Source organism: Eschrichtius robustus, chromosome 7 (assembly GCF_028021215.1).
Source record: "Eschrichtius robustus isolate mEscRob2 chromosome 7, mEscRob2.pri, whole genome shotgun sequence".
Classification (NCBI taxonomy): Eukaryota; Metazoa; Chordata; class Mammalia; order Artiodactyla; family Eschrichtiidae; genus Eschrichtius; species Eschrichtius robustus.
The window spans coordinates 15,000,306-15,026,860 of NC_090830.1; the positions used below are offsets into that span (position 1 = coordinate 15,000,306).

A 26,555-nucleotide genomic window follows, 5' to 3' on the forward strand; every position below is an offset into this window, starting at 1 on the left:
GCCGGCCGCGGAGCGCGAGCCTGCCGCGGAGACGACGGAGGCGGACGCGGGGCGACCCCGGCGGCGGCGGGGGGAGCGGGAGCCGCCTGGGATGTTCAGTGAGTGCAGGCGGCGGGCCGAGGGCGCGGGCGGCAGCGCGGCCTGGGCGGTGGGGGCGGGGCGAGCGGGCGGCACCGCCTGGAGGCCCGGAGCGCGGGCCCGGCCTCTCCTTCATTTACGGGAGAGGGAAGTGTCTGTGGGCCGAAGTCGGGATGAAACTTGGCGCATGGTGGCGGGGAGGACGCGGGCGAGCGCGGTGATGCCCACCTGCAACGGCGCCCGCGAGGCGGCCGCGCCCCTGACAGCCGCGTACGGGGTGCGCGCCGCGGAGCCCCGAGGCCCTGAGCGCCCGGGCGCGACGTGGGCGGGGAGCCGAGGGTGAGGGACCGGGTGTCCTCGGAGGCTCAGCGGAAGTGCTGCCCTCCCGACAGTGGTGAGAGCGCCCTGGGCCCGTGCCCCGCGGCGGCAGGCTGCAAGCGCTGATCTCTGACCTTGCAGGTGGAGGTCTAGGAAGGGAGACCCGGCTAGCAGGAATCGGGGCTGCGCTGGGAGGGGCGCGCGGGCGGGGGCCGTCTACTCTTAGGTGACCTAACGCTGCGGGGTAGGGCGGACACGGTGGCTGCCCCGGTCTGGGTCCCAGCTCTGCTTGAGGGTGGGAGTAGGAAGAGGAGTTTGGGGCCCTAGCTTTACACTCGGAGAAGCTTCATGCAGCGGAGGGGGCTCGGTGACTACATCGGCCTCAGGTCGAAACCATGTAACTATCTGTAACCTCTCGGAGCCTTCGTTTCCTCTTCTGTAAAATGGGGTAATGACTGATAACTTAAACTGGACCTTTTAAAGGATACCCAGAAAAGGATTAATGAATGTGAAAATGCCTGACAAATGGGAAGTGTTCTGTAAGTACTAGTTATCAGCTATTACAATTTCTTTTCTTGGCAGAGAATACTTTATAGGTTCCTCGTAGGGCTACATTTGTTGCGTTAAATGTAATTTTGATTTTTGTCAATTATAAATCATTCCTGCCTTAGAAATCAGTGTTAAATTGGCAAACCAAAAAGTGGGCTTGCCTTGACCATTTTTTTGGTTTGTTTTGTGTCATCAACAGTAAAGCAGATTCGTGTGTTTTGGAATAGTTTTGTTGCTTCTCCCTCTGAATCTGTGAAATTTGTTTGGTTCTATCACTGTGGAACTAGATAAAGGCCCCTCTTAACTATTCAGTCACTGGTTTTTTGGTTTTACTTCCGCAAACAGACGTCCTTCATAATACCTATGAAGGACATCTCTGGAGAAAGGGTTGTTGTTTGTTTGTTTGTTTTGTTTATTTGATGATTCGTTTTAGCTGGAAGGGAGCCCCAGGGGCGCTCTGTTAAACCAGCATTACCCAGCGGACAGTGCTAGAAGCCGTTTCTGGCCTCTCCATGTGACAGACAGCTTCTCAGGTAGTAACTGTTGTGATCACTCTCTCAACAAGCATTTGGTAAGCTTTCACTGCTGTGTTTCCCAAGAGAAGCCTTTGAGCCGCAAGACACCGGAAAGGGTAAGAGCTCAGACCATGCAGCCAGGTGGCACTGTGGACCCTTGGGCACCTGTCTGACTTCTTTGAGCCTCAGCTTTCTTATCTGAAGAATGTTCCCTAGCTTATAGGGTTCTCGGGAGGCATAAATGAGATAATCTACGTAAAGCACTTAAAATAGTATCTTACCTGTGATGTACACTCAGTAAGTGCTAGGTATTGGTAGTGGCAGTGTAGGAAACAAATAGTATGGTGATTCCTGTGATAGAGGTTTGTTCCTGGGTTTGGTGGGTGGAAGGAATCAGGCTCAAGGAAGCTTTGGGGAGGAAGAAGTGGCCAAGCTGGGCTGTGAAGCATGAGTGGGAGTTAGCTAAACCAGCTAGGAGTGCCATTTGGGGTGTTCCTACAGTTAATGGAGGAGCCTTGACCAAAGCCCCTAAGGTGAGAAGGCCTTGTGGTACCCACCTGTTTTGTAAACAAAGGCAGATAAGAGTAACCTCAAGGTGACACAGTGGAGACTGGATTTTTTTATCCTCCACACTGGTGAAGGAAGGAGAAAGTTTTTAAGCTGAGCACAGACGGCATCAGATTAGCTGTTTGGAAAGATTGTGCCTGTAGTGGTGTGGGATTAAAAGTAGGGAAGGCCCAGCCACTTGTCCTGGCAGTTTTGTGTCTGCCTGTGACTCCAAAAGGTAAATGACTGCTTAGCAGAGGCAGGCATTTTAATCCAAATCTGGAAGCCTAAAGAGCACTTTGAGAAGGCATGAAGAAACCAGATCATTCCAGGCAACCTTCTCTCTTAAAAAGCATCTTCAAGGATGTACTGTATATGCCTGACTACAAGGCAGGATTCCCCCCAAAGTATCCCTCTGAAAAGAGGGTGGTACCACATGTTTAAGTCTCTCCTATTACAGGCACTGTAATTACTCTTTCCAACAACAAGATGCCATTTGGGAAATACATATTGGACTGAAACAATCTCAGTCAGTGCTAGTTTGGGATATTTATACAACCAATGTATCAACAGTAAGTGATAAGTTTAAAAAGTTCTGCCCACCTGAATGGGTATTGATGGCTTGCGTTGAGATTTCCAGCGAGAGCATCAAGTGCTGTATCATAGATGATTTGGTAGGTGCGAAGGTGGTGTGTGTTCTGGAAAATGGAATTTGATGATTCAGAGTGGGTTAAGTGACCACAGAGACGCTGATGTTGAAGATGTAAGCGAATAGTTGGCGTAAAATTGTTTCATGAATTAATGTGTTGCCTTATATATTTTTAAATACATGGAAGTTAATAAATTAAAGATTATAAGTAGACATTTGACTAATTGATCTACAGTCGTAAAGGTTTTTTTTCTAGTTTAAGTTAACCAAAAATTTTTCATTTTTAATTTTCTCATTGCAGGGGTAAAGTTGTCTTAGGTTCGAGCTTGCCTTTTATGTGAACGTTTTACAGAAAGTAACTGCTGCTCTGTTTGTCTACTGAAACAAAATTCCTTTTTCCCGTCTCATTTTTTAACTTTAAGAAGGTTTCAAGAATGTTGTGTACTGGCAAGTTTTAGAAAACACTATAGAAAACTCCCATTTATAAATCTTTGTTTAGCAGTCAAATAAGATATCTTTCTGTTAAGATGTATGTAAATGTATATGTATCTTAGTAACCTTACAGTGTTTGACGGTAATAAAAAGGTAGCTCCATTTTTACTAACAAAATACTAATTTCTGGAGATTTGGCAATTTAGGAATCAGAAGTGTTTTGCAAGACTTTGTGCATTGCCATTTTTAAGTCAAGGCGCTGCTGCTTTAGCTTCACAAAGTAATGCCATGCTCTGGAACTGTGTTGTCCAATACAGAAAGCACGGGCCATGTGTGGTTGCTTACATTTAACTTAATGAAAATTAAAAATTCAATTCTTCAGCTGTGTTAGCCACATTTTAATTGCTAGACAGCCCTTTGTGGCTGGTGGCTACCACACTGAACAGTGCAGACCTAGAACATTTCCGTCATTGCAGGAAGTCCTATGGGCAGCACTACTCTAGAATAAAAAGTGACCCCTCTGCTCTGTGAGACACACACACACAAAGGATCCAGTGTCATTAAAGCATCTCCAAAACCTCACTTGCTGCACTTGAATTCCATTTCCGGGAGAATGATAAACATAGGAAACCATATCCCCCGTATTCTGAGAGCACAGCATCCTGTTTCTTCTGTCTGCAGTGGTTGTAAATGGAGCACACGTGAAAGGTGTTCTTTATGACACGGTACATGTAGGTAGCTGTTCTGTAAGTGCCGTGCTCTTCCATGTTAACAGGGTTTTGTATAGAAATAATTTTTCTGAGCACTAAAATAGTTTTGAAGTAAGAATCAGATATTTGTGGCTTTCTTGGTTCATAAGAATCCAGAGAAATCATGTGCCTAAAGTAAACTGTCAAGAATTCCAAGCAGAAGCTAGACGACACTCACTTTATTTTTAATGTGAATTTCAAAGATAAAAGCCCTGTTCTAGGGAACTCCATCTGGGGGGAACTAAAGAACGGTGATGGCAGGAGTGGGCAGTCTGCATGGGATGCAGAGGATGATTTTAAGCATGGGAGTAGCATAGTCAGTCTTTTTGTCTGGCTGCATTCAAAAGGGTTTTTGAGGTTGGCCTAGAGTAGTAGGAGGACATTGGAATAGTCCAGGTGAGAAGTGATTTGTGCTGTCCAGTCGCAGCAGTGAGGATATGGTAGCACAATGGCTCCAAGAGAGTCCTGTTCAGAATAAAGAGTTGATGGCCATTTAGAAGTGAGGGGGAGGGAGATAGAGAAAAGCATCTTAAGGTGACTAGTTTTCATTTGATTGGTTGGTTTTGTTTGTGGTTTTTGTTGTGGTTTTCTCTGTTGGTGGATGGTGGCACCATTAAGCTGGCTGCGAAAACTAGGAGAAGGAAGAAGTATGGAAGGAAGAGAATCTGAGCACATCGAATTTCAGATGTTTGCAGCGTCCAGGTAGAGAAGTCTTTTAGACTTGAGCTCAGGAAGGTGATCTGACTAGAGACGGCGCGAGTCTTGTGTCAGTAGGGAATGTGAAGGATGGAAGAGGGGAGCCAGAGACCCGCTTGCAGGTGAGGCGGCGTGTTCAGCAACCTAGAAACCATGTAAGATAGTGGGGAAAAGTGACTTAGATTTGACAAGAGTTGAGGAATCTCAAGTCTTAGTAAATAGCCCGCTGGCATAGGAAGCAGGGTCGGCTGGCTGAGTAAGGAGACTGGAGCAGATTTGGGGGTGGCTACAGGTAGGAAGCTGCAGGGAAAGGAAGTAGTTGACAAGAAAAGACTTCTGGGACTTTATGGAGGTCCCAGCTGATGTTAATCAAGTTCTAGTGGCCTCTGCCTGGCTGTATGATTTCTGCTCCACCCCCAGCCCTCCTCCCCAAACTAAACCCCCAGATTCTACATTGCATCCTGAGCCCCCAGCTGTGAGCCTTGTTCATGTGCCATTTACTTCTTAGGACACCATGGGAAAGAGCACAGGTTTTAGTTCAAGTGTACTCATGTTAAGTCTGTGTCTGAGCAAAGCCTGAATATGAAAGGCCCACCTAATTTAAAAATTATATCATGATGACTGAAACCGAGTTCATTTATTTTTCAGCTACGATTTTTATTTTCACAAGCATTTTATCACAGTGATTAACGCAAAAGCTTATTAGGTTTGTAGGTGCTACTTAGAATGACCTTTTGATGGATTTTACAAGCACTTAGAATACTGCAAGGAAAGAGAAGAGAACTGATATATGAGCACCTAGTAGGCACTTTACATGACCTCTCAGTTAAGAAAAAATACAAAATAATTTTTATCTGTTTTTAAGCATAAATTTGTAATTGGAAAAAATACACTATTAAAAAACAACAACAACAGAAACACCTAGCTACTGTCAGTATACTCAGTTGGGGAACTGATTTGAGGATAGCGGTGGTGAGTTTGCCTGGATTTGTTTTGAACTCATTCATCCTCAAAGCTGCCACCTTATATCTGAGGGGCAGGGGGAGACACACTGTTCATATAGTACTCTACTGGCATCTCATGGAATTGGGTAGCGCTTAGCCCATGAAGTGCTGGGCTGGGGGTGTCTCTCTGAGCACCCCTCCACCAACCATACACATTTGAACATAAATGGGTGGGGTTAGGCTGCAGCAGAGAGTATTAAGAGAGTGGTTCTTCCTGCACAGTTGTTACTTTAAGGCCGGAAGGTTATCATGTCCTGATTTTCCGTAGCAACTTTGGTAAAGTATTAAACAGTAGGCAACTATTAATGCATGAGAAATAGATACATATTGTGTCGGAATCCTCATGTTAATTTCCAGAAATACTAATAATGTGACATGAGTAGAAAGGTGTGTGATCATCTATTTTTAACTTTAAAGATAAAATATTTTATGTCAATTGAAAATTAAGGGAAAACCTGAAATTTTTAACAAAGATGTAATTAGATTGAAACTCAATTTAAATTTAAAAGATTTTATAATTATGGGAAAAGATAAACAGGTAACTTGGAATTGCAGTGTTAGTCTCATGTCCGAGTCTCTCAAAAGACAGGTCTGTTTTTAAGGAGGTTTTTTTTTTTTTTTTTTCCCCATTCATGTGTCCATTTATGGGTATTAGTACTGTGGAAATCAGTCAAGAGAGGGGGACTGATTTCTCTGCAGAACTCTTTTAATTTATTATTTATTTCACTTGAAATATGTGTGCCCTGGAATCAAGTCCAGGGCAGTCAGTTGGATAATGTCTCTGGTATTTCAGTTGAGTGTGGCTGTAAAAGAGACTAATGCCGGCATTCCTGCCCCTCAGACTCTTGGCCCTGAAGTTGGCTCACAGCCCACCCTCAGGGAAGGTCCTTGTCATACATGGTGGTTTGGAGCCAGAAACTGCTGTTCCAGACAGCTAATTTGGGCAAATTCATTAGAATCAGTATTTACCAGCTAGTTTCTAGTAATCCTCAATATGGCCAGTTTTTTACTATTGTTCATTCTCACTGCTTTCTGTTCGCTCTCTCTTTTCCCCTCCTCTTCAGACATGCATATACATTGTCCCGCCTTGGGGACACTTGTCATTGCAGGGTCTGCTGTGTCAGTTTTCCCATGTCTTTTCCTGTGCACATTTTTTTTTCCTGTTAGAGAGGTGACCTCTTATTCCCATCTTATCTGAAACACTAAGGGACACACATTGATACAAGCTTGCACTCCCGTGGCAACAAGAGATGGGCAGTAGGAAATCTGGAAAAGTTTTAGTCCCGGCCAAAATACAAGGCATCTGGCTGCTTTGGAAGAGTTTGGAGACTAAGAACGCTTGAAGTTAGATTGAAAGCATCTTCAGCAAGCGGCGTAGGGTCGTGTGGTGGCGGGGCCGGGGGTGGGCGGGCGGGGAGTGGAGCCTGGTGGATTGACTGCTTCTGACTTGGGTCCAGACTGGCAAAGGGTAAGTAAGTACTCTCCCAGTCTCTGTGTGTACTTAAATGTTTTTTCTCTAAATGTAACATTGAATCAGAATCTCCAAGGCTGAAATAATTTATACACACACTCGCAGGAGATTCTTATGTGTAACCAGGTTAGAAAACCATAGAGAATCACTGAAATAGTCAAACTGATACAGGAATGCTTATTAGTAACCACAAAGAAACAATTATCTGTCTTCATCAATGGACAGATGAATACTTAGAGCAGTGATTCCCACCCTCAAAGTCTCAGAATTCTTGTATGAGCAATAGAAAAAAAATCTTAATTAAAAAATAATCTGGGGACTTCTCTGGTGGTGCAGTGGCTAAGAATCCACCTGCCAATGCAGGGGACACGGGTTCGAGCCCTGGTCCGGGAAGATCCCACATGCCGCGGAGCAGCTAAGCCCACGTGCCACAACTACTGAGCCTGCGCTCTAGAGCCTGCGAGCCACAACTACTGAGCCTGCGCCCTAGAGCCCGCGAGCCACAACTACTGAGCCCACGTGCCACAACTACTGAAGCCCGTGTGCCTAGAGCCCATGCTCCGCAACAAGAGAAGCCACCGCAATGAAAAGCCCGCCTGCCTCAACGAAGAATAACCCCCGCTCGCTGCAACTAGAGAAAGCCCGCGTGCAGCAATGAAAACCCAACGCAGCCAAAAATTTAAAAAAAAAAAATCTGAGTTGTCATACAGTGAAAGACTAACACACCATAACCAAGTGGGGCAAATTCCATAGTGAAAGGTGGTTCAGTATGAGGAAATTTATTACTATGTTTCATTGTATCACTGAATCTCAATCCTTTCAGACCCAGTGCCCCTCCTTTCTAACAAATATTTGATACTGTCTTTGGTAATCCAGAAATGAAATGCATAGATAATGTAATCATTCTTTACACCTGGTTTAAAATAATATATTCATGATGTCTTAACATTTTATATTTGTATATAAATATATGTGTTTTTGTGTGTGCATGTCTCCAACCTTCACTGTTTGCTCTGTTGTATGACTTTTAGGCAATTGAAAAGTCGATCTTCAGATTGTGTTTTAAAAGAGTTACCATTAATCAGTTTGGAAGGATTATTTATTTGCAGATGATTTTGGAACAACTTGTTTGCTGCAGTATCTGGGTAAAATAGTTGTTTGGTTATTCACCACATATTGTACACTGAAAGAAATTGCAATGGATAAATATTAGATACAGATAAACTTTCTTTAATATTTAAAGAAAAAATAAATAACAGGTTTTTGGAATGGGGGGAATTTTAAATCTTAAAAACGAATGGAGGAAATCACAAAGGAGAAGACCAGTGCATGTAATTGAAACTGAAAATTTAAACACATCCAAGTAAATTATCAAAAACACATCTTCCATACACAAAAAATTAGAAGTCCTTGATTTAGAGAAAGTTACCCTGGTGGGGACCATCACATGTGTATGGATAATGTTGCATGCATTCCAAAACGGACACGATATTTTGATCCTGAAGAAGAAAATATTTTTTACATCTCAGAAGTGAACCTAGAAAATTCATTCAGCTGTCACTGGTCATCTGGACTGCAGTATTCTTTACTCCAGGCACAGGAGTGTTTGAGGCCCATGGCAGTATCGGGGTTCCTGTCATTCTTGATAATAAATTTAGCAGTCAAGGAAAATAGTCCTTTTGGAGGGGGAACCCCCAACTTAGCTTGAATTATCAGAAGTTATTTACCCCTGTTGAGTGCGTTTCCTTCCGTATAAGAATCCATGAGACATTTTCTAACACATACACATACCCTCTTACAATTTTGATGCTTTTCTGTACCTGACGATACAAATAAAGAGTGAAAGAGGTAAACAGTATGATTGACATGAAGACACACTGGTCAAGTCCTTGACTCAGCGCCAGCAGCCTTTTCCTGACTGCTAAGAAAATCATAGCTCTCCCTTTCCCCGTTATTAACTTCTCACTTTCTAACATCTCTTTACCTGGTTTCTGAATGTCTCAGGGCTCTGATTTCGTGCTGCCTCCTGCCTGCTTTCTGGCTGGCTCCCTGCTCCCTGACCCCTCTGCCTGAGCGAGGAGCAGCCGGGAACACGGGGCCCTGGAATTCCTCGGGGTGGATTGAAATCATGGCCCTAAATGGAGTTTGCCGGGGATCTGTGGAGCTGTTTTTTTTTTTTTTGGACCGCACCTTGCAACACGTAGGCGTGTGGGATCTTAGTTCCCCAGCCAGTGATCGACCCCGCGCCCCCTACAGTGGAAGCGCGGAGTGTTAACACTGGACCGCCAGGGAAGTCCTGTGGGGCTTTGTTATCTAGGCTATTCCCGTTTTCCATCATTGGAGTTGGCGGTGTTGTCACTGGGACAATACATAAAGTGGAAGAGAGGGTGAGGTTGGTCTTAAGGCTCTCAAGTCAGCCAGGAGACTGGCCACGTGGCCTCTACCCGCGCGTGACGTCCGGCTGTCCCTATGGTTCCCCCGCAGGTCATGAAACGGGTGCGCACCGAGCAGATCCAGATGGCCGTGTCCTGCTACCTCAAACGCCGGCAGTACGGGGACGCGGACGGCCCGCTGAAGCAAGGCCTGCGGCTGTCGCAGAGCGCCGAGGAGATGGCCACCAGCCTCGCAGGTACCACCCACCCACCCCCGTTCCGGAGGCAGCGTCCAGCCCAGGTGCCTCTCTGAAAACCCCCCGCCCAACACGTCCTCCCGCAGGATCCCGGGGGCTTTGAACTGTACCTGATGTCGTGTGCGACTTTCTCCTTCCGTGAACTAGGGCCAGGGTCTCTGTCCCCCTCTTGCACGTGTCCCCTCCCCTCTCACCTGGGCCTCACCCATGGAAGGCAGGTTCTCCAGGTGGATGAGTCCTTTGGGATCAGTGGGTGGAAACGTTGGCATCATATACGTGTTCCTGAGACTTTTAACATTTCTTTTTGCTTTTGCTGTTTGTTTTGAAATTGGATTTGGATTCTTTTTTAGAAAAACTTTGGAGAAATTTTTCCTGCCATGCTTTCAGGGTGGTTATGAGTGTCTTTAAGGGTGGTTTCCTGCCATGCTTTCAGGGTGGTTATGAGCCGGGTGTAGGAAGCTTAAGGTTGCAGTGCCTTCTCCAGCTCAGCCCGGCTCCTCAGGGGAAGCCTCCTTCCCTTCAGTGTCAGGCCCACTCACTCTCCCTTGCCTTCAGACTCTGCTGGGTTCCCCTGACAAGGACAGGGCCAGGCGATGAACTTGGAATCGATTCATGAAAGCCTTAATGTTTCTAGTAGGATGGCCAGTGTACAGGACCAGAGTAATTCCTTCTAAACTCGCCGTCACGGCCTTTGATAAGCTCCTGCTGCCCTGTGTTCATTGGAACCTGTGCTGTTGCTGATAGGCAATAGGGCAAGCACTATTAAATTTGTGTTCTCTGTTGTCTTCTTTTAGATACGATGGTATATTAGGAGAGTCAGTGTTCCTGGAAAACCACCAGGAAAAGCGAGAAGCTTTTAAAATGCGATTATTGTAAGATTTTGTCCTAGGTTTTTCTGTTGATTGAGTAATCTGAATACTTACATCTGCGTTCAGCAGATGGTGGTGAAGGTCTGCTGGTGGCCAGGTGCTGAGAAGTTCTCGAGAGAGCTAAGACTTGATCCTGGCTCCTGAGGAGCTCTGTTACAGTCAGGAGGTGAGGCAGGCAGACAAGCGCGTGTGGGCGGGCGTGACATAGTGAGTCCTGTGAGGGGAGCTCAGCCTCCGTAGGAACACAGAAGATGGTGCTCTCAGGTGGGCCGGCAGGTCAAGAAGGGCTTCCAGAAGGTCTCCTGGTTCCCAGCGTATAGTCAGTGGTCAGTAAATCGTAGAAGGAATGAGCTGCGTTTCCAAAGAACCATTAGGAGCTTATCGGGGGGCAAGCTGGAAGTGGGTGTCAAGTTATCAAATGTGGATCTTAGGAGGATGGCTGTGGTGGCTGTGTTGACGGGGGAGGGCCCGGATTGGCACCAGGGGAGCTAGTCAGAAGGCCGCAGTGTGATCCAGTGAGAGGTGAGGACAGCCTGCGCTAAAGGGTGGTCATCGGAATGGCAAGGGGAGGACGCCCGTGAGGACTTGTGACTGTGGGACTCGAGACGGTTCCCTCACGGCGGGGCAGCAGGAGGGGGGCCTGTTCGTGCGCGTGCAGCCTTCAGCGTGTCTCCGGGTTCTCGGAGGGGACGCTGACTCTCTTCCCGTCTGTCTCCCCGTCTCTCGACGTTCTCCGTCGTGGCTCCTCGGCCCTGCTGCATTAACTACATTCCTGCTTCCTCCTTCTCACGTGCGTCAGTGTTCGTCCCGATTGTTGTTGAAGATGGCTCCTCAGTCCCCCGCCGCCTCTCCCCCGCTGTGAGGTCCCCCACCCGACCCCCAGCAGAAAGGGTAGGAGGATTTGCTTTTCCTGTTAGAAAGCATGAACTCACAGAATGGCGCTGAAGCGCATGTTTACAACCTGAGTATTGAGACTCCAGCCTTCTTCCTCCTCTCGCTGCCGAGAACACTGGCACCCAGGCACCTGCTGTCCAGGAAGGTGATTAAAAGCCTCGCCCCTGGTGAATCTGCCCTGCCCAACAGAATGGACCTGAGGACATCGCCAGCGGGAAATTGCCCATCCAGGTCCTCTTGGGTGATAAGCGCACGCCCAGGGTTCTCATCAGCTCTGTGGTGCCTCGCTTTCAGATAACTAGGGACTGTCAGATCCTGGAAGAAACTCATCTGCTTCATATGAAAAATGTAAGGAAACAGTGAGAAGCAACTTGAAGGAAGCAAACAGCAGAGAGAAAAAAACTTCAAAAATACCATCATTGATAGCCTTGAAACAAGAAGAGACTGCTATTTTAAGAGAAGAAAACATTCAGATAAATACATGACAGTGAAACTGAAAAATCATTAGAAGGGTTGAAAGTTGAGGAAGCCTCCCAGAAAGTAGAGCAGAAAGACAAAAAGTGGAATCTGGGAGACATTAAAGGATCAGTTCAGGAGACTTACCTCGAAATTGTAGGCGTCCCAGAAAGAGAACACAGGAGAGAAAGCAACAAAATGATTCAAGAAAATTTCTCAGAACTGCAAGACGTGAATTTCCAGATTGAAAGGGCCCACTGAATGCCCAGCAGGGGGGTCGAAGACGGACCCATCCCAAGGCACACGATGGCACAGTGTCAGGTCCTGGGGTCAGATGTGTCCAGAGGAGTCTCTCGTGAGCCTGTGCGCCTCTCCTCTCTCGTCCAGCTCGTGTACCCTGTGCTTTATACCTTTCGTGCCTCTGCTGTCACGTCCCTGGGTGTCAGGAGGGGGTGGGGTAGACATGTCGGTCATATTTAACCAGAAGCCCCAACGTACTTTGAAAATGGGCTGAGATGTCAGGTGCTACTGCTGCGCCTCCTTCCATCCATCCTGCCACGTTTTGGGCTGGCGATTGTCTTTGCCGTCCCCATCTTATGTATCTTTTCCTCCTTAGTCCAATCAGAATCTGGTTGTGCCAACATAGTGTCTGCGGCCCCTTGCCAGGCAGAGCCCCAGCAATATGAAGTGCAGTTCGGACGGCTGCGGAATTTCCTCACCGGTAAGTACTCCGCATGACCCCCTTCTCTTGTTAAAAAAGGGCGCTGCGAATTTCCCTCAGAACCATCTATGTTCCAGCTCTGGTGTTAGGCACCAGGGATTCAAAGGTGGTTGAACGCAGGCCTTGCATTCACACTTATGGTCTATTGGAACCCCCAAGAGAGTCAAATCAGGAGATTAAAGTGTGCAAGGGCAGGGCTCTGGGTGCGTTACTCACTGTTTTGTCCGTGGCCTTCAACACAGTGACTGTGACTTGTGTTGAATAAGTAGAAGCTCAGTCAGCCGTGTAGGGAAACCTCCTTAAATGCAGCAGGTGTGAAATGGACGTTGACATCACTACCAGTGATACAGTACATCTCAAAATGGTCTTTTCCCCTTATTTCCAAAAATGCAAGACAGTAATCCTCATGAATCAGCACCACGACAAAATTAGAAGTTGTAATTTAGACCAGTTTGTGGGTGCTGTGATAGCCACAGACACACTGAATCAGTAGATATGAGTTCTGATGAGTTTTTCTCATTCACTGTATGACTCTTTAAATTAATCACTCTAAAAAATGTAGTCATATAGCCTTTCTGGGGCCTTTAGTTCCTCATATGTGAAGTGAAGAAGGCTATTCAAAGGCAAAACCAAGTGATTTCATCTAGTCCTAAGACGACTGATTATAATTTTAATGTTGAAAAGATGATTACAATAAGAGGGACCTTGTTGATTCTGGTTATTAATCAAAGTCTTTTGTTGAGTACTTTATACAAAACACCTTGAGGTACAAGAAATACAAAACTTTCTCTGTCCTCAAAGGATGGAGAGTAATTAGCATGTATTGGTTAGTAGAAAGTTATAGTTAAAATACTTTGAAGTTGTTTTATTTTTTTTTCCTTATTTGAAAAACCTTCAGGTTAATAATTTTTAATGGTAAAGAGGCACAGTAAGTGATCAATATATAAACCAAAATAATATACCTAATTTTGCACACTTAGAGTTGTCCTAATTTTACTTCACCCTTATAATGGTTAGTAGTTTAAAGGAAAGAATCCACATTTCCTGTATTCTGTAGTTGGGCAAAATGACCAAAATGTTACAGGAAATAAAGATTATAAAATAAAACCCTAAAGAGGGTCATCTTATCAGTCTCACAGTTGTTGTGTGATGGGATTCATTCTGTTAAATTGTTACAAAAATGAAAAAATTGTGAAGATTAAGGGTCTAATAAAAAGAGTCTATTATGTTTAAACTGGAAAGAAACTCCATGAAGATCCTCATATCATATAAATGTTAAATGTCTCAGAACAGTGGTCAGCTGCTTTCCATGTCCACTAGAGATAAAAAAAGAAAAATTGGATTTATAAGAAGGATTTCATTCAGAAGTAAGCAAGAACTTGGAGATAATCAAGTTATTTTTCATTACTGGCATTGGTTTTTGAGGCTTTAAGCAATTTTTAAATTTTTTAAAATCAGTTTTTAGAAAGTTATTTGACTCGGTTTTTTAAATACGGTTATGATTTCTCCCTGAGAGACTTGTCTCATCAATCTAGCGGTGAGGAAGCTGGTTTAGAAAGAAGTGCCTGGCGTCTTTTGGCCCGTCTCTTTCATTCATTCAGCCTGTACCTACGTGAGGCTCTGACTGTCCTGGGCTAGGTATTGCAGGAGAGTGTATTGATGGGGGCCCGCCCTCTGATGAGGGAGCCAGGCAGCGCGGAAGCTCCGAATCTGTCACTGTAATAGTCTCCATCAGCCTTCTCCTACGCAATTTCTCGTCTTGTTTAAGAACTGAGAAGGCTGTCTGTTACCTTGTCTGTAATTTAATTCTTTAATCCTTGGTCACAGGTTATTTTGAGGGGGTGAGTATACGTGTCTTTCCTCACAGACTGCTTTTCCTGGAACATTTTTCTCCACGTTCAGGGCTCTGAAGAGCAGTCAACCAAATCAAATGAATAGTTATTTCCTGAGCACCAAGATGAAGTATACCATGTAGTCATTAATCTGAACTGAAAGTTAACCCTAACATAAGGGGGCTAAAAGTCACAGTTTTGCATGAGATGTGACTGGGGGAGTGTTTTCATAGGCCAAGACGGAGCCAGTCGCTGGGTGTTCGTGGGAGCTGCATTTGGAGTGAAGGGAGGGGCTGGCGTGGGGTGGTCAGAGGCGGCCTTCCTGAGGCGGGTAGGGTCGACATTAGCACTTGCATGTCGGGCACCTGTGCCAGAGTAGGAGGATCCGGCCTACATGCAAAGGCATGACCAAAGGGGCAGAGACGGTGATTATTATTTTTTCAGGAACAGCGAAGGAACCAGCTTTGTTGAAAGTGGGCTTTCGGGGAGGGATAAATTGGGAGATTGGGATTGACATATACACACTACTACATGCAAAATAGGTAACTAATAAGGACCTACTGTACAGCACAGTGAACTCTACTCAGTACTCTGTAATGACCTATATGGGAAAAGAATCTAAAAAAGAGCGGATAGATGTATGTGTATAGCTGACTCACTTTGCTGTACAGCAGAAACTAACACAACATGGTAAGTTAACTATACTCCAATAAAAAAAAAATTTTTTTTTTAAAGAAAAAAGAAAAGAAAAGGAAAAAGAAAATGAGCTTTCAGATTGGAGATAGAGACAGACAAAATGGAGGCAAGATCTGACCACAGGGGTAGAAGTGTGACCCTCATCCTGCGTGATGGAGACAAGCCCGGGCGTGAATGTGGGTGTGGAAGCAGTGGATGAGAGTGTTGGTGAGAGGGGTGATGGGAGGCCAGCCTGAGTCCACTGTGGTCCCTGAGGAGTGAGACAGGGCTGTGGATGCCGAAAGTGGGGTCTTCAGTTCATAGTTACATTGTCAGGGTAGGATCTCCAGGGCTAAGGAGTAAAGGAGGGAGAAGAGCTGAGTATGCCTCAGGCTCTTTGCGGGGGGTGGGGGGGCGGGGTATATTGAACAGAAATAAGTCAGGTTTTATTTTTTACGTTGTTATGATGATAGCATCCTGCTGCATAACACAGAAGATACAGACTGTGATACAGAACTCAGCATCAGCCCCGGGGAGGTACAAAGTAAAGTCTAGGAGGTGGTAACTCTCACAGGAGATAATAGAGGAAGGTAAGAGTTTCTAAGGCTGTAGCTCCCTCCAGTATTTCTCCTCCGGAAGCTGTGGGGCTGCGAGCTCCCGTGAGCTCGCCTGTTGCTCCAGGGCCTTTCCTACAGGACGTGTAGTGGGAAGAGCACAGACTATGGGGTCGGTCCCTCTGGATCTGAATCTGGGGACAGCTGTGGCTCCTAGACACAATGTGGGTGTAAGTGCCCGGCTCGTGGGAGGCACACGTGCAGTGTTAGTTCCTCAAAGTGAGGAAGAGGAGCCCCCAGGCAGGGACATGAAGGGGCAGGCCAGCTGGTGCTGTTTCAGAGCTAAGGACGGTGTGCGGTCGGTGGGCCCAGCCCTGCGGAGAAGGGCCGGGGAATGAGGACCAACAAGCTCAGTGTTTGTTTAACTTAGTGTCCTTTCAGTAAAATATAAGGTGTATGTTATGATTTCAAGGGAACAAGATTAAAATTGAGTTAAGACTTAATGTTAGTCTCACCTTGTTCCACATATAGAATATGTTGATTGGAACTTTTATTTCTAATATACTGTTCTCTTCAGACAAGAAAGAACAATTAAGCAGCTTTGAAACTATGAGCTGAAACAACGGTGAATTTCAGTAAGTTTTAAAGTACTGCATCCCTATTTCTAGATGGCTAGTTTTTTTTAATCCTGAACTTAGTAAATTAAAATGCCTCTCGTTTTCGAAAATAAGCCTGAAACTAAGATTGTAAGGAGTTGAAAACAGCCCTTCATCCCAATAGAATATATTGGAAGTCTAATTGGTAAGAGTTGAATCTTTTTGTTTGTTTTAATTAGTATTTTGGGAAAGAAATATTCCAGAGGTCTTCTAAAGAATTACAGTATTTAAAGAAATACTGAAATCTGTATTAGGGTTCTCCAGAGAAACAGAACCAACAAAATGTGTATGTATAGAGAGATTTATCTTAAGGAATTGGCTCACGTGATTGTGGAGACTGACGAGTCCAAAATCTGTGGGGCAGACCCGCAGGCTGGGACCCAGGAGAGCTGCAGTTCATGTCCAGAGGCCGCCTGCTGGCCGATTCCTTCTCCCCGCAAGGGAGGTCAGTCTTTGTTCTCCTAAGGCCTTCAACTCATTAGACGAGGCCCACCCACATGTGGAGGGTAATCCACTGTACTTAGTCTACTGATTTAAATGTTCATCTCATCTAAAAAAATGCCTTCACAGAAATATCTAGAATAATGTGTGAACAAGTTTCTGGGCACTGTGGCCCAGCCAAGTTGACACATAAAATTAACCGTCACAAGTCCACCGCCTATGGACTTGTGATGGCACCCTTACCCATCTCCTTAAACCATAATTAACCTGCAAATAAAGGTGATTAACAAGGTCATAATTCTACTTAACATGGTACAGCTATCCCAAGTACAACCAAAAATGCCCTAATGCCTTTCTCAGAAGAGGAAGCAAAGTCCACAGGTGATGTTTACTCTTCTCCTTGAGATCCCATAATTTAAATACTGTGACGTAAAGTTAACAATACTTAAACCCTATGATATAGGAAATTCCCTGGTGGTCCAGTGGTTAGGATTCCACGTTTCCACTGCAGGGGGCCGGGGTTCGATCACTGGTCGGGGAACTAAAATCCCACATGCTACACGGCACGGCCAAAAAAAAAAGAATAAATACTATGATACAAAGTCAGTATAACTTATGTTCCATGGTAAGGGGATAAGAAAGGAAAGAAAACAAAGATACTTGCTTATGTATAGATATACACACACACAAACATGTTCATAACAAAATAAGGAGGAATACTCGTGACAGGGACAGTCCTGGGTTCTGTCACTGGTCACGTGGTCATAGCTGGTCTTTACCTTCCTCTGCCGCCTATTCTGTATTCCCTTTGCCTTCAGTTGTCGCCTCAGCTGGTCCTGGTTCTTTCCCTGGTGGGATGATGCAGACCTTCGTTCCTGAAGGGCCTGGGCCACTGCCAGTCCTGCCTGGATTGGACTGTTGCGTGTTTCCACTCACCTTAACCTCGGGGACGGTAATACTAAGAGACGCCCTAAGTGACCTCCTGTGTCCCAGACACACTGTCCTCAGCTCCCTGTGGGGCATAGTCCAGTTTCCCCTCAGCATTCAGGGTCACTCACCACAGCCAGCACCAGAGCTCCCTGTGCCTGTTGGTACAGAGGCAGGAGCCCGAACTTCAGCTCAGCGGGATCACTGCAATTGAAGTCCATCTTCTAAGAATGCATCTGAGTGGGGGCACGTTGATCCTCAAATGCACCTACTTTGCAATTAATTCACCTGTGATGAGGTGAAATAGAGCATCAAGCAGAGATAGCCTGCAGGGATCATCTCCCTTCCAGTTAGGGAGATAAGATTCCCTAACGCAGTGTTCCTGAATCTTGAGCCACGTGTGAATTCCTTTTCAGGAAAAAAAAAAAAAGAAAGAAAGAAAAAGCTAGCAGAAGTGCTAAGAGCTGACTTAAAACATTTTTATATTAATTACTTAGGTATGTACAGACATTACACGTGAAACCTTTATGCGTACTTTATTTTGTATAAAAGCTAAACTCATTTACATATGAAGTACAAGCAAAACCACAAAAATAAACTTCAAATGAACAGCAAGTGAAAGTAACAGATGGATTTTGCCAGTCATAACTCGCTACTCTAACGGGCCTAGGGCTGGTGTCACTCAGCTTCCCTGAGGTGCTGGTGCCTGCGATGGCCCTGCTCGCTGACCACTCGCTGGCCACTCCGTCCAGATGGCTGTGGAACCTTCGCTCCATCACAGCTCTCTCTGCCCTCCCTCACTTAGGTGCCACACACACTTCTGTGCTTTTCTCATTGGCCGTGACAAAGCTGTACACTTTTTTGAACATTCTTTGTCATGTACTTCCATGGTGTTAAAGTCTCAGATTAGTAAATGATTTAGTCTTGACATGAAAGTGTTCCACTTGTAAATTATCACTGCAAAAGAGAAGTTGTACTTTTTAACCAACAAAATCAAAATGAGTACACTGACAGATGTGGGACAATTACAGATGAACGATGTCATGTTGGCGTTGAGACACGCCAGCCAGGGCAGCTAGACATGTTATTGAACCCACTAAAATAAGAACTTGAGGTTACTGCGGGGGATGGGGCCAAAAGGAATCACAGAACAAAACAGAGCACTGAAACTGTATGTTAGTACTTACTTGCTAAAGGCCATCCAGAGAATTCTGAATTTACCTGTGTTCACTGTTTTTTAAATTATCAAGTTAAAGTTTCTGTGAAGAACTCAAGTGTCCCGAGAATGCATCTGAGGTCTCTCCAAGGTCTCAGGTCCCAGCTGGAGCAGCACTGATGTGCTGGGGCAAATACTAAGCCTTGAAGACTCAGGTACGAGCTACTGAATGCATGTGAGAACAGGCACATCGCTTAACCTCTGGGCGTCGAATTCCGGGTTTGCGGCTGACTTCGGGCCGGGTGTCCCGGCCTTCAGGGTCCGTGCTCTTTCTTCCTCGGTCCCGGCTTGGACTTTGAGTGTCCAGAATTCTGTGTTGGGCTTATACCTCCATCCATAGCCTCAGAAAGTAGGGTCCTGGCCAGAAGAGGCCATGTGATGGCGGGCTCCCCAGGAGACTCTGCTGACTGTAAAGGCCCTGCTTCTCTTTCATTACAGATTCTGAATCCCAGCACAGCCACGAAGTGATGCCTCTCCTCTACCCTCTCTTTGTCTACCTCCACCTCAACCTGGTCCAGAACAGTCCCAAGAGCACAGTGGAAAGCTTTTACAGCCGCTTCCATGGAATGTTCCTGCAGAATGCCAGCCAGAAGGACGTCATCGAGCAGCTGCAGACCACCCAGACCATCCAGGACATCCTGTCTAACTTCCGGCTGCGGGCCTTCCTGGACAACAAGTACGTGGTCCGCCTGCAGGAAGACAGCTACAACTACCTTCTCCGCTACCTCCAGAGTGACAATAACACCGCGCTGTGCAGAGTCCTCACCTGGCACATCCACCTGGACGTGCAGCCCGCCAAGAGGACGGACTACCAGCTCTACGCCAGCGGCGGCCCCTCCCGGGGCGAGGGCGGCGGCCTGGAGCCTGCCGACGTGCCCGCGCCCATCCTGCAGAACGAGGCCGCGCTGGAGGTCCTGCAGGAGAGCATTAAGCGTGTCAAGGACGGCCCCCCCTCTCTCACCACCATCTGCTTCTACGCCTTCTACAACACGGAGCAGCTGCTGAACACGGCGGAGGTCTCCCCGGACAGCAAGCTGCTCGCCGCTGGCTTTGACAACTCCTGTATAAAACTGTGGAGTCTGCGTTCCAAGAAGTTAAAATCCGAGCCCCATCGAGTAGACGTGTCCCGCATCCACTTGGCTTGTGATATCCTGGAGAAGGAGGTAGGAATGTCGGTCTTTCTTCCCTGCATCTGTCTAACTAATCAGCTTGGAATATTCCTACCAAACATGACAGATCTTACGGCAAACGCACTTCCTTATTTCCCGCATCGTATAGCTAACGCCAGACTCATGCCTCGTAACCTGTAGCCAGTGACTCCCTGCTAATGCCCAGCCTTGGCGGAGACAATAAGCAATGAGACGTAGGATCACTGGGTCAGAGGGTCTGCGTTTTAAAGTGTGATATTGCCGTCTCCCAGTCCCATCGGCAGTAAACGAGGACACTGGTTTCTCTCCACCCTCACCCACCCTGGCTGCTCTCGGCCTTTCGAGGGCAGTACAGGTCCTCTGGCTTCACCCAGGGTGCCCCCGTTTCGTCCAGCAGTCGGTGTAGTGAGCTGGTTCGCTTTGTTTGCGGGTGGCAGTTGAAAAGGGCAGGCCCAGTGGCCTGAGTTTCAGGTCACCGAGAACCACTGCCTCAGAAAAAGCGTGGGCAAAGGGAGATAGAAATTGAACTTCACAGAGTTCACCTTCCCTGAGAGTGGCGCCACGGAAGTTGTGAGTAGGATAGCTCTGTCGTATCACCACTGAAATTCAGGTAGCTCGGCCTCAAGTTACTTTGGATGGAAAACCTTTGCACCAGGTTGAAAAGTTAATGAGTAAAAAAAAAAAAAATCACTCAAGTTAATTTCCAGTTACTGATGAGAGGGTATCAAGAATGTTGGGTGTACAGATTAAGCCCTATTTCTACCTATTCCTGTTTTCTTAGTCACCTTCCAGTTAGTATGGCCTTCGAGTCTTTGCTTCTTGCAGTTAAGACAATATAATTAGAGAAGTTTGTTATGATGAGTAAAGAGTCTAAATTCCAATGCACAAACTTTGATTTCTAGAATTCTGTAGTGCCCTCCAGAATATTTTTCAGTGCACAAGTTTCTCTTCCTTGGAGACAGCTCTAGCTTCTTGGGGGTTCTTCACATACAGTGAGGGATACTGCCCTCATTTACTCTCAATTTTTTACTTAAAAAAGTTATTCCTACCGACCTTATTAAATAGCTTTGATGATACTGAGTTTGGGGATTATTCTAGGCATTAAACAATAATATAAAGGAAGATTGCAAAGGTAGAAAGATAGATGCAAAGATGGAAAGAACATTAGCCTAAAATAAAAATTTATAAGATTCTACCGTGGCTACCGCTAAATTTTGTAACATGTGAATTATATCTCATTTTTTTAAAAAAATCAAAAACAGTAACCAAAAGCTCCGGTGTAAGCATAAAATTATCCCCAATACGACTGGATTTACAGCCCTGCCCTCCCGCTTCTGTCGTCTCCACGTGAAGAGAACCTAGATTAGCCTCGGAAACGTGTTTGCTGGGCCCGCAGTGCCGCTCCCGTCACCCGGGACCGGCAGCCTTGGAATGGGCAGCGGGCCTGCCCTCCCTCCCCCACTTCGCTGCACACCGGACGGAGGTAGCTTGTCGATTGGCAGCTGTGTGTTTTTAATATTTGCACAGCATGGCAAAACCACAGGTCCCCAGTGGAGGACTTGCCCTTCTTTCCAGTTACGTGGACAGGACAGGACCACCCTCATCACCACCAGCCGCCCTGCCCTCAGCCCAGCAGTACAGCACCTGTGTTCAGTTCATTTAACGTCTGGTCATTTCTGCCCCCGATCTGGTCATCTTTAGGTTTGAAAAATAAAGTCTGTGTTGTCAGTAATACTCAGTTCTGTAATTTGTGTGTAAAACTGTCATTTAGACCTGGCCAGTAGGAATATAATGTGAGCCATATATGTAACTTAAATCGTCCTAGTAGTCACATTACAAAAGTAAAAAGAAGCAGTCAAAATTAATTTCAGTAATGTATTTTCAATCCAGTATGGCCAAAATATTGTCATTTCTACACGTAAGCAGTAGTTTTTAAATATTAATGAAGTGTGTTACATTCTCCCTTTTTGTCCTAAGCCTTAGAAATCCGTTGTGTGTTTACACGTACAGCACACGTCCATTCACACTAGCCAGCAGCCACCTTTTCTCTCCTAGATGAGGCTGCTGTCATCTCTCACACAGGTAGCAGTGTCTCACTTGCTTCCAAGTCTTACCCACTCCCAAGCCCAGCCATATTTAATTTCTTTCAGCTCCATCGGTAGCTAATTGGAGAACAGCCCAGGGCTGACTTTCAGACCCCAAAGTACCCTGATCTAGGAATGACCGCACTGTGAGCTGGGCCACCTGGAACGCCCTAGTCCAGAAGCAGACGGAGGGACTCCGTGGCCTAAAGCAGGGTCAGCAGACTATAGTATTTGAAGATCTGTTATTTTTCTTATTCTTTGAAAATTTCTAGTTTAAGCATGTCTTATCATGTACGTAATATAGTTTATTATTACGTGAAAGTACTTTACAAATTAGAAATTCCTATTTGGGATGCATCTGGGGTGGAATGTACTGTGAGGGTTCAGACAGGGGCAGGGCATTTGGGGTGCTGTCCTGTCAGCATGGGAGGCTCCGTGAGGCCAGGCACGTGTGACCCACTGCCTGTTCAGGGCTTCAGCTCGACTGTGCTGAGGCCCTCATGGGGATGGGTTGAGCCACAGAAAAAAAATGCGGCTGGACTATTTTAAGCTGCGGTCCTGGCAGGGAGCTGATAGGGATAGCAGGCCCATTCTGGCTTCCCCATTTCTTGGTTTGCAGAGTCAACCAGGCACTTTTCCACAGGCTCAGGACAATGGTCGGGCCCCTGGGAAGTCCCGCTTGACTCCGGTGTGTCCTCCTCTCTGCCTGTGAGCACACAGAGGGGAGACCCACTTCCATAACTGCCTGCTCCAAGCGAAGACCTCTTAAGCCTCAGAGACAGTCATGTGCGCCCCGGTCGGCCGCTAGCTTTCAGAGGCCCTCTGTGTAACTCACCCAGGGTCGTTTCTTGCCCCCGCAGCTCTTACACAAACTCTCCGGTGCAGAGCAGTGAGTCATTCTTGTAACTTTAAAGTGTTGTTGTAATCTCTTCGGAAAGGAAGATTACTAATATTCTTGGTAACGCTCAGTAGAACCTTAAGCTCTCAAACGCTCCTGTGCTTGTAATGTTGAGTATCTGGAAGAGCCATTTTGAATATTCATGAACATCAGTGTTTATTTTCTCTTAACTTTTCTCCAATATGTAAACATTGGAGGCATTCATTCTATTTTGAATTTAATAGTTTTCAGATTAAAAGGATGCCCTTTTTCTGTCCAAAGGCTCACGAGGCAAGCTGGTCCAAGAAGCTTCATCCTACCCCCTGCTCTTCCAGTGAGGTCACTTGACTTTATGAATTCCAGGGTGAGGACGGCTGCAGTTATAAGGAGCTTGTCCACGAGAGAATGAACGGAGAGTGGCTTTGAACACAGTGTGCTTGTGGGGAAGAGGATGAGGAGAGGGGCTCTCCCCCCACACCACGAGTCGTCTTTCTGCCACACGTAGGGATTCATTTCCAAGACTCACATGAGTCACTTGGCTTTATTTAGAGCAATTCTGAATCCACGCCTCGTTTGTTACTTTGGGAAAATATTTGAGACCCTCCAGAAAGTCACGGTTTCAAAACTGTTCTTTCCTTTTGGACACCAGCCATTCATGCCTGGTCACAGGGCGTGAGCATAATTTACTGATGGCTGCACCTTCCTGGCCTACGGTTATTTCTGTGGTATGTCCAGGTTTTATTTTTGGCTGAACTCCCACAGCGGTTCTGTAGAAAAATCTCGAAGTGAAACCACGCCTGCCTCCATCACTGGCCCCCAGGCGTGGCAGTAACAGGCACGTGGGGATTTTTCTAAATGGACTAGAGACAGGGAGCAGCGTGGCCTACAAAGCAGCTGAGACTGACGGGCGAAGACATGCCAGTAGAATAAAAGCACCTAAGAACATAAGTTCAAAAGTACATCTTTTCGAGTGATCGGCTCTGGAAATCGGTTCTCCTCAACCTAAGAGTAAGGTCCACAGTCATCACTCTGCACTAACAGCCTTGCTGTAGTCTTAGCTGCGAGGTGAATTTAAGGAAGGCAGTTTGTAAGTTGTAGGAGACATTTTATTCGGTTACGCAATTAAAGAGTTCTTCTCCTGGAGTCACCCTAAAGAGCAGGGTCATTTACTGAGTAGGTGCTGTTTCCCAAGCAGGTCTGTTTGTTTCTAGACGTTTGTTTTCCGTGACGGACCACTAAACACTCTTTTCTTTGTGTGTGTGTGTGTGTGTGTGTGTGTGTGCACGCATGCGTGTGTCCCCGCAGGACGACGAGGACGATAACGCAGGCACGGAGATGAGGGTCCTGCGGGGACACTGCGGGCCAGTGTACAGCACCAGGTTCCTTGCGGACAGCTCAGGGCTGCTCTCCTGCTCTGAGGACATGTCCATCAGGTACTGGGACCTCGGCAGCTTCACCAACACCGTGCTGTACCGGGGCCACGCCTACCCCGTGTGGGACCTGGACATCAGCCCGCACAGCCTGTACTTCGCCAGCGGGTCCCACGACCGCACGGCCAGGCTGTGGTCGTTTGATCGGACGCACCCGCTGCGCATCTACGCCGGGCACCTGGCGGATGTGGACTGCGTCAAGTTCCACCCCAATTCCAACTACTTAGCCACGGGCTCGACCGACAAGACGGTCCGGCTGTGGAGCACCCAGCAGGGGAACTCGGTGAGGCTCTTCACGGGCCACCGCGGCCCTGTGCTCTCTCTGGCCTTTTCCCCCAACGGTAAGTACTTGGCGTCGGCGGGCGAGGACCAGCGGCTGAAGCTGTGGGACTTGGCGTCCGGGACGCTCTACAAAGAGCTTCGGGGCCACACGGACAGCGTCACCAGCCTCACCTTCAGCCCGGACAGCAGCCTGCTCGCGTCGGCCTCCATGGACAACTCGGTGCGCGTCTGGGACATCAGGAGCGCGCACTGCAGCGCGCCCGCCGACGGCTCGTCCAGCGAGCTCGTGGGCGTCTACACCGGCCAGACGAGCAACGTACTGAGCGTGCAGTTCATGGCCTGCAACCTCCTGCTGGTGACCGGAATCACGCAAGAAAATCAGGAACATTGATTTTTATCTCTGATGTAACGGACTGGGGCGTGCGAAGGGCTCCAGACGGCAGGTCTTAGGACAGACGGATGGAATCACTGACTGACTGTGAAGGACTCCCCGCGTCCCCCCGCATCCCCCCCTCGTGCCCCCTCGTCCCGCGGACATCCCGAGCCCGCCACCCTTCGCTCAGCCCCCAAGTGTGGAAGGACGGGGAAGGAAGGGCAGTGATGGGGAACGAACGTGAGATCAAGAATCATGGAGATCCCGCTGTGTCCTCGTGCCGGCCCCTTCCTGTCTCTGCAGCCATGGTGCCCTCACCTCGCCGGGGCTGCACTTGGCCAGAGGAGGTTTGCTGGGCGCCCTCCCCGGGAGCAGTGCTCTAGGGTCACTGGGTGGAAGGGACTCTATCTGGGTAGAATTCGGGGGCGGGAACTAGGAAAGGGGGCAGGGTCATCCTGGCAAATGTCTTTCCTTTTTCGTGATTACAGAGAACCAGGATTTTTTTATTATTGTTATTATAATTATAATTATTATTATTAATGAGAAGAGGAAACCTAGCACTGGCAGAGGGGGCCTTCTCTGCTCTCATCTTTCAGGTTTTACTCCTGGCACTGGCTGTGATACTTGGAATTTTGAGGTTCAGGGAATTCAGAGAATCTGGTCGTACAGTGTATTGGGAGAAAGGGAAAATTTCTGGGTGACAGATTGATCACTCCGGCTGACATGTTTCTAGAAGTGGGTGGGTGGCTTTGATTGAGAAAGTCTTGGGCTCTTGCAGTGATGGTGGGATAGATTCTTTTCGTGGCTGCACTTCTATTAACAGTTCTCTCCACTGAAAGGACAGATTGTGGTAAAGAAATGAAAATAATTGGAAGTGAGAAGTCAAAAGGTAGAATTAGAAAATGTTGAATTTCCAAATGATTCCGAGGTGTGGCTTTTCCAGCGTCTTTTCCCCCTGAGATCGTCCCTCCCACCTCCTGCTTTGCAATAGCAGTTTAATGAACAGTCTGTGAAACAAATCTTAAGTACGAACACACACGTCGAAAACTACGCTCTGAGGATAAAGCAACTTCTAATTTGTGGAAAAAGGATTAAATATTTCTGTTTTCTGAAAAGAGTTATTTTGTATTTTGTTTTCTATTAAAATGTATTTAGTTTCAAAAAACAAAAAGCGTTGGCATCTCTTTTAAACTGAGGACAGGCGGGGGTGTGGGCTGTTCTGGGGACACAGCTCAGCTTTCTGCAGAGTGGCAGCCAGTTACATAGCCCGGACTCCCCGGGGAGCTGCTCTCCCGTGTCTTGTATTCTGTCCAGCTTGTTTCAAATCATTCCTCTTGGCATTCACGTGGATTATTGGTAGCATACAATACTTTTTATACATCCAAACTTGCCAGTTGCTCGCCAGAGACAACATAGATTTTTCTCTCTAGAGTTTTTTGGTGAGATCCTACTTCAGTTTTCTTTAAAGGCCCCATTGTAAAATC

At 46.8% G+C, this 26,555-nt stretch overlaps 1 protein-coding gene across 5 annotated transcripts; it reads left to right on the forward strand.

Moving 5' to 3' along the window:
- Window positions 1-26,242, forward strand: TAF5L (TATA-box binding protein associated factor 5 like). Of its 5 annotated transcripts, XM_068547644.1 has the most exons (6): window positions 1-98; window positions 9,492-9,636; window positions 12,472-12,576; window positions 19,316-20,040; window positions 23,269-23,350; window positions 24,292-24,366. In XM_068547644.1, the coding sequence occupies exons 2-5, from the start codon at window positions 9,495-9,497 to the stop codon at window positions 23,332-23,334; spliced, it is 1,038 nt and encodes a 345-aa protein (XP_068403745.1). In that variant the 5' UTR covers window positions 1-98; window positions 9,492-9,494; the 3' UTR covers window positions 23,335-23,350; window positions 24,292-24,366. The 5 variants fall into 5 exon arrangements, with proteins under 5 accessions (XP_068403745.1, XP_068403747.1, XP_068403746.1 ...); XM_068547646.1 differs by lacking the exon at window positions 23,269-23,350 and having other exon boundaries at window positions 24,292-26,242; XM_068547645.1 differs by lacking the exon at window positions 24,292-24,366 and having other exon boundaries at window positions 21,288-24,269.
- Window positions 26,243-26,555: the final 313 nt, after the last annotated feature.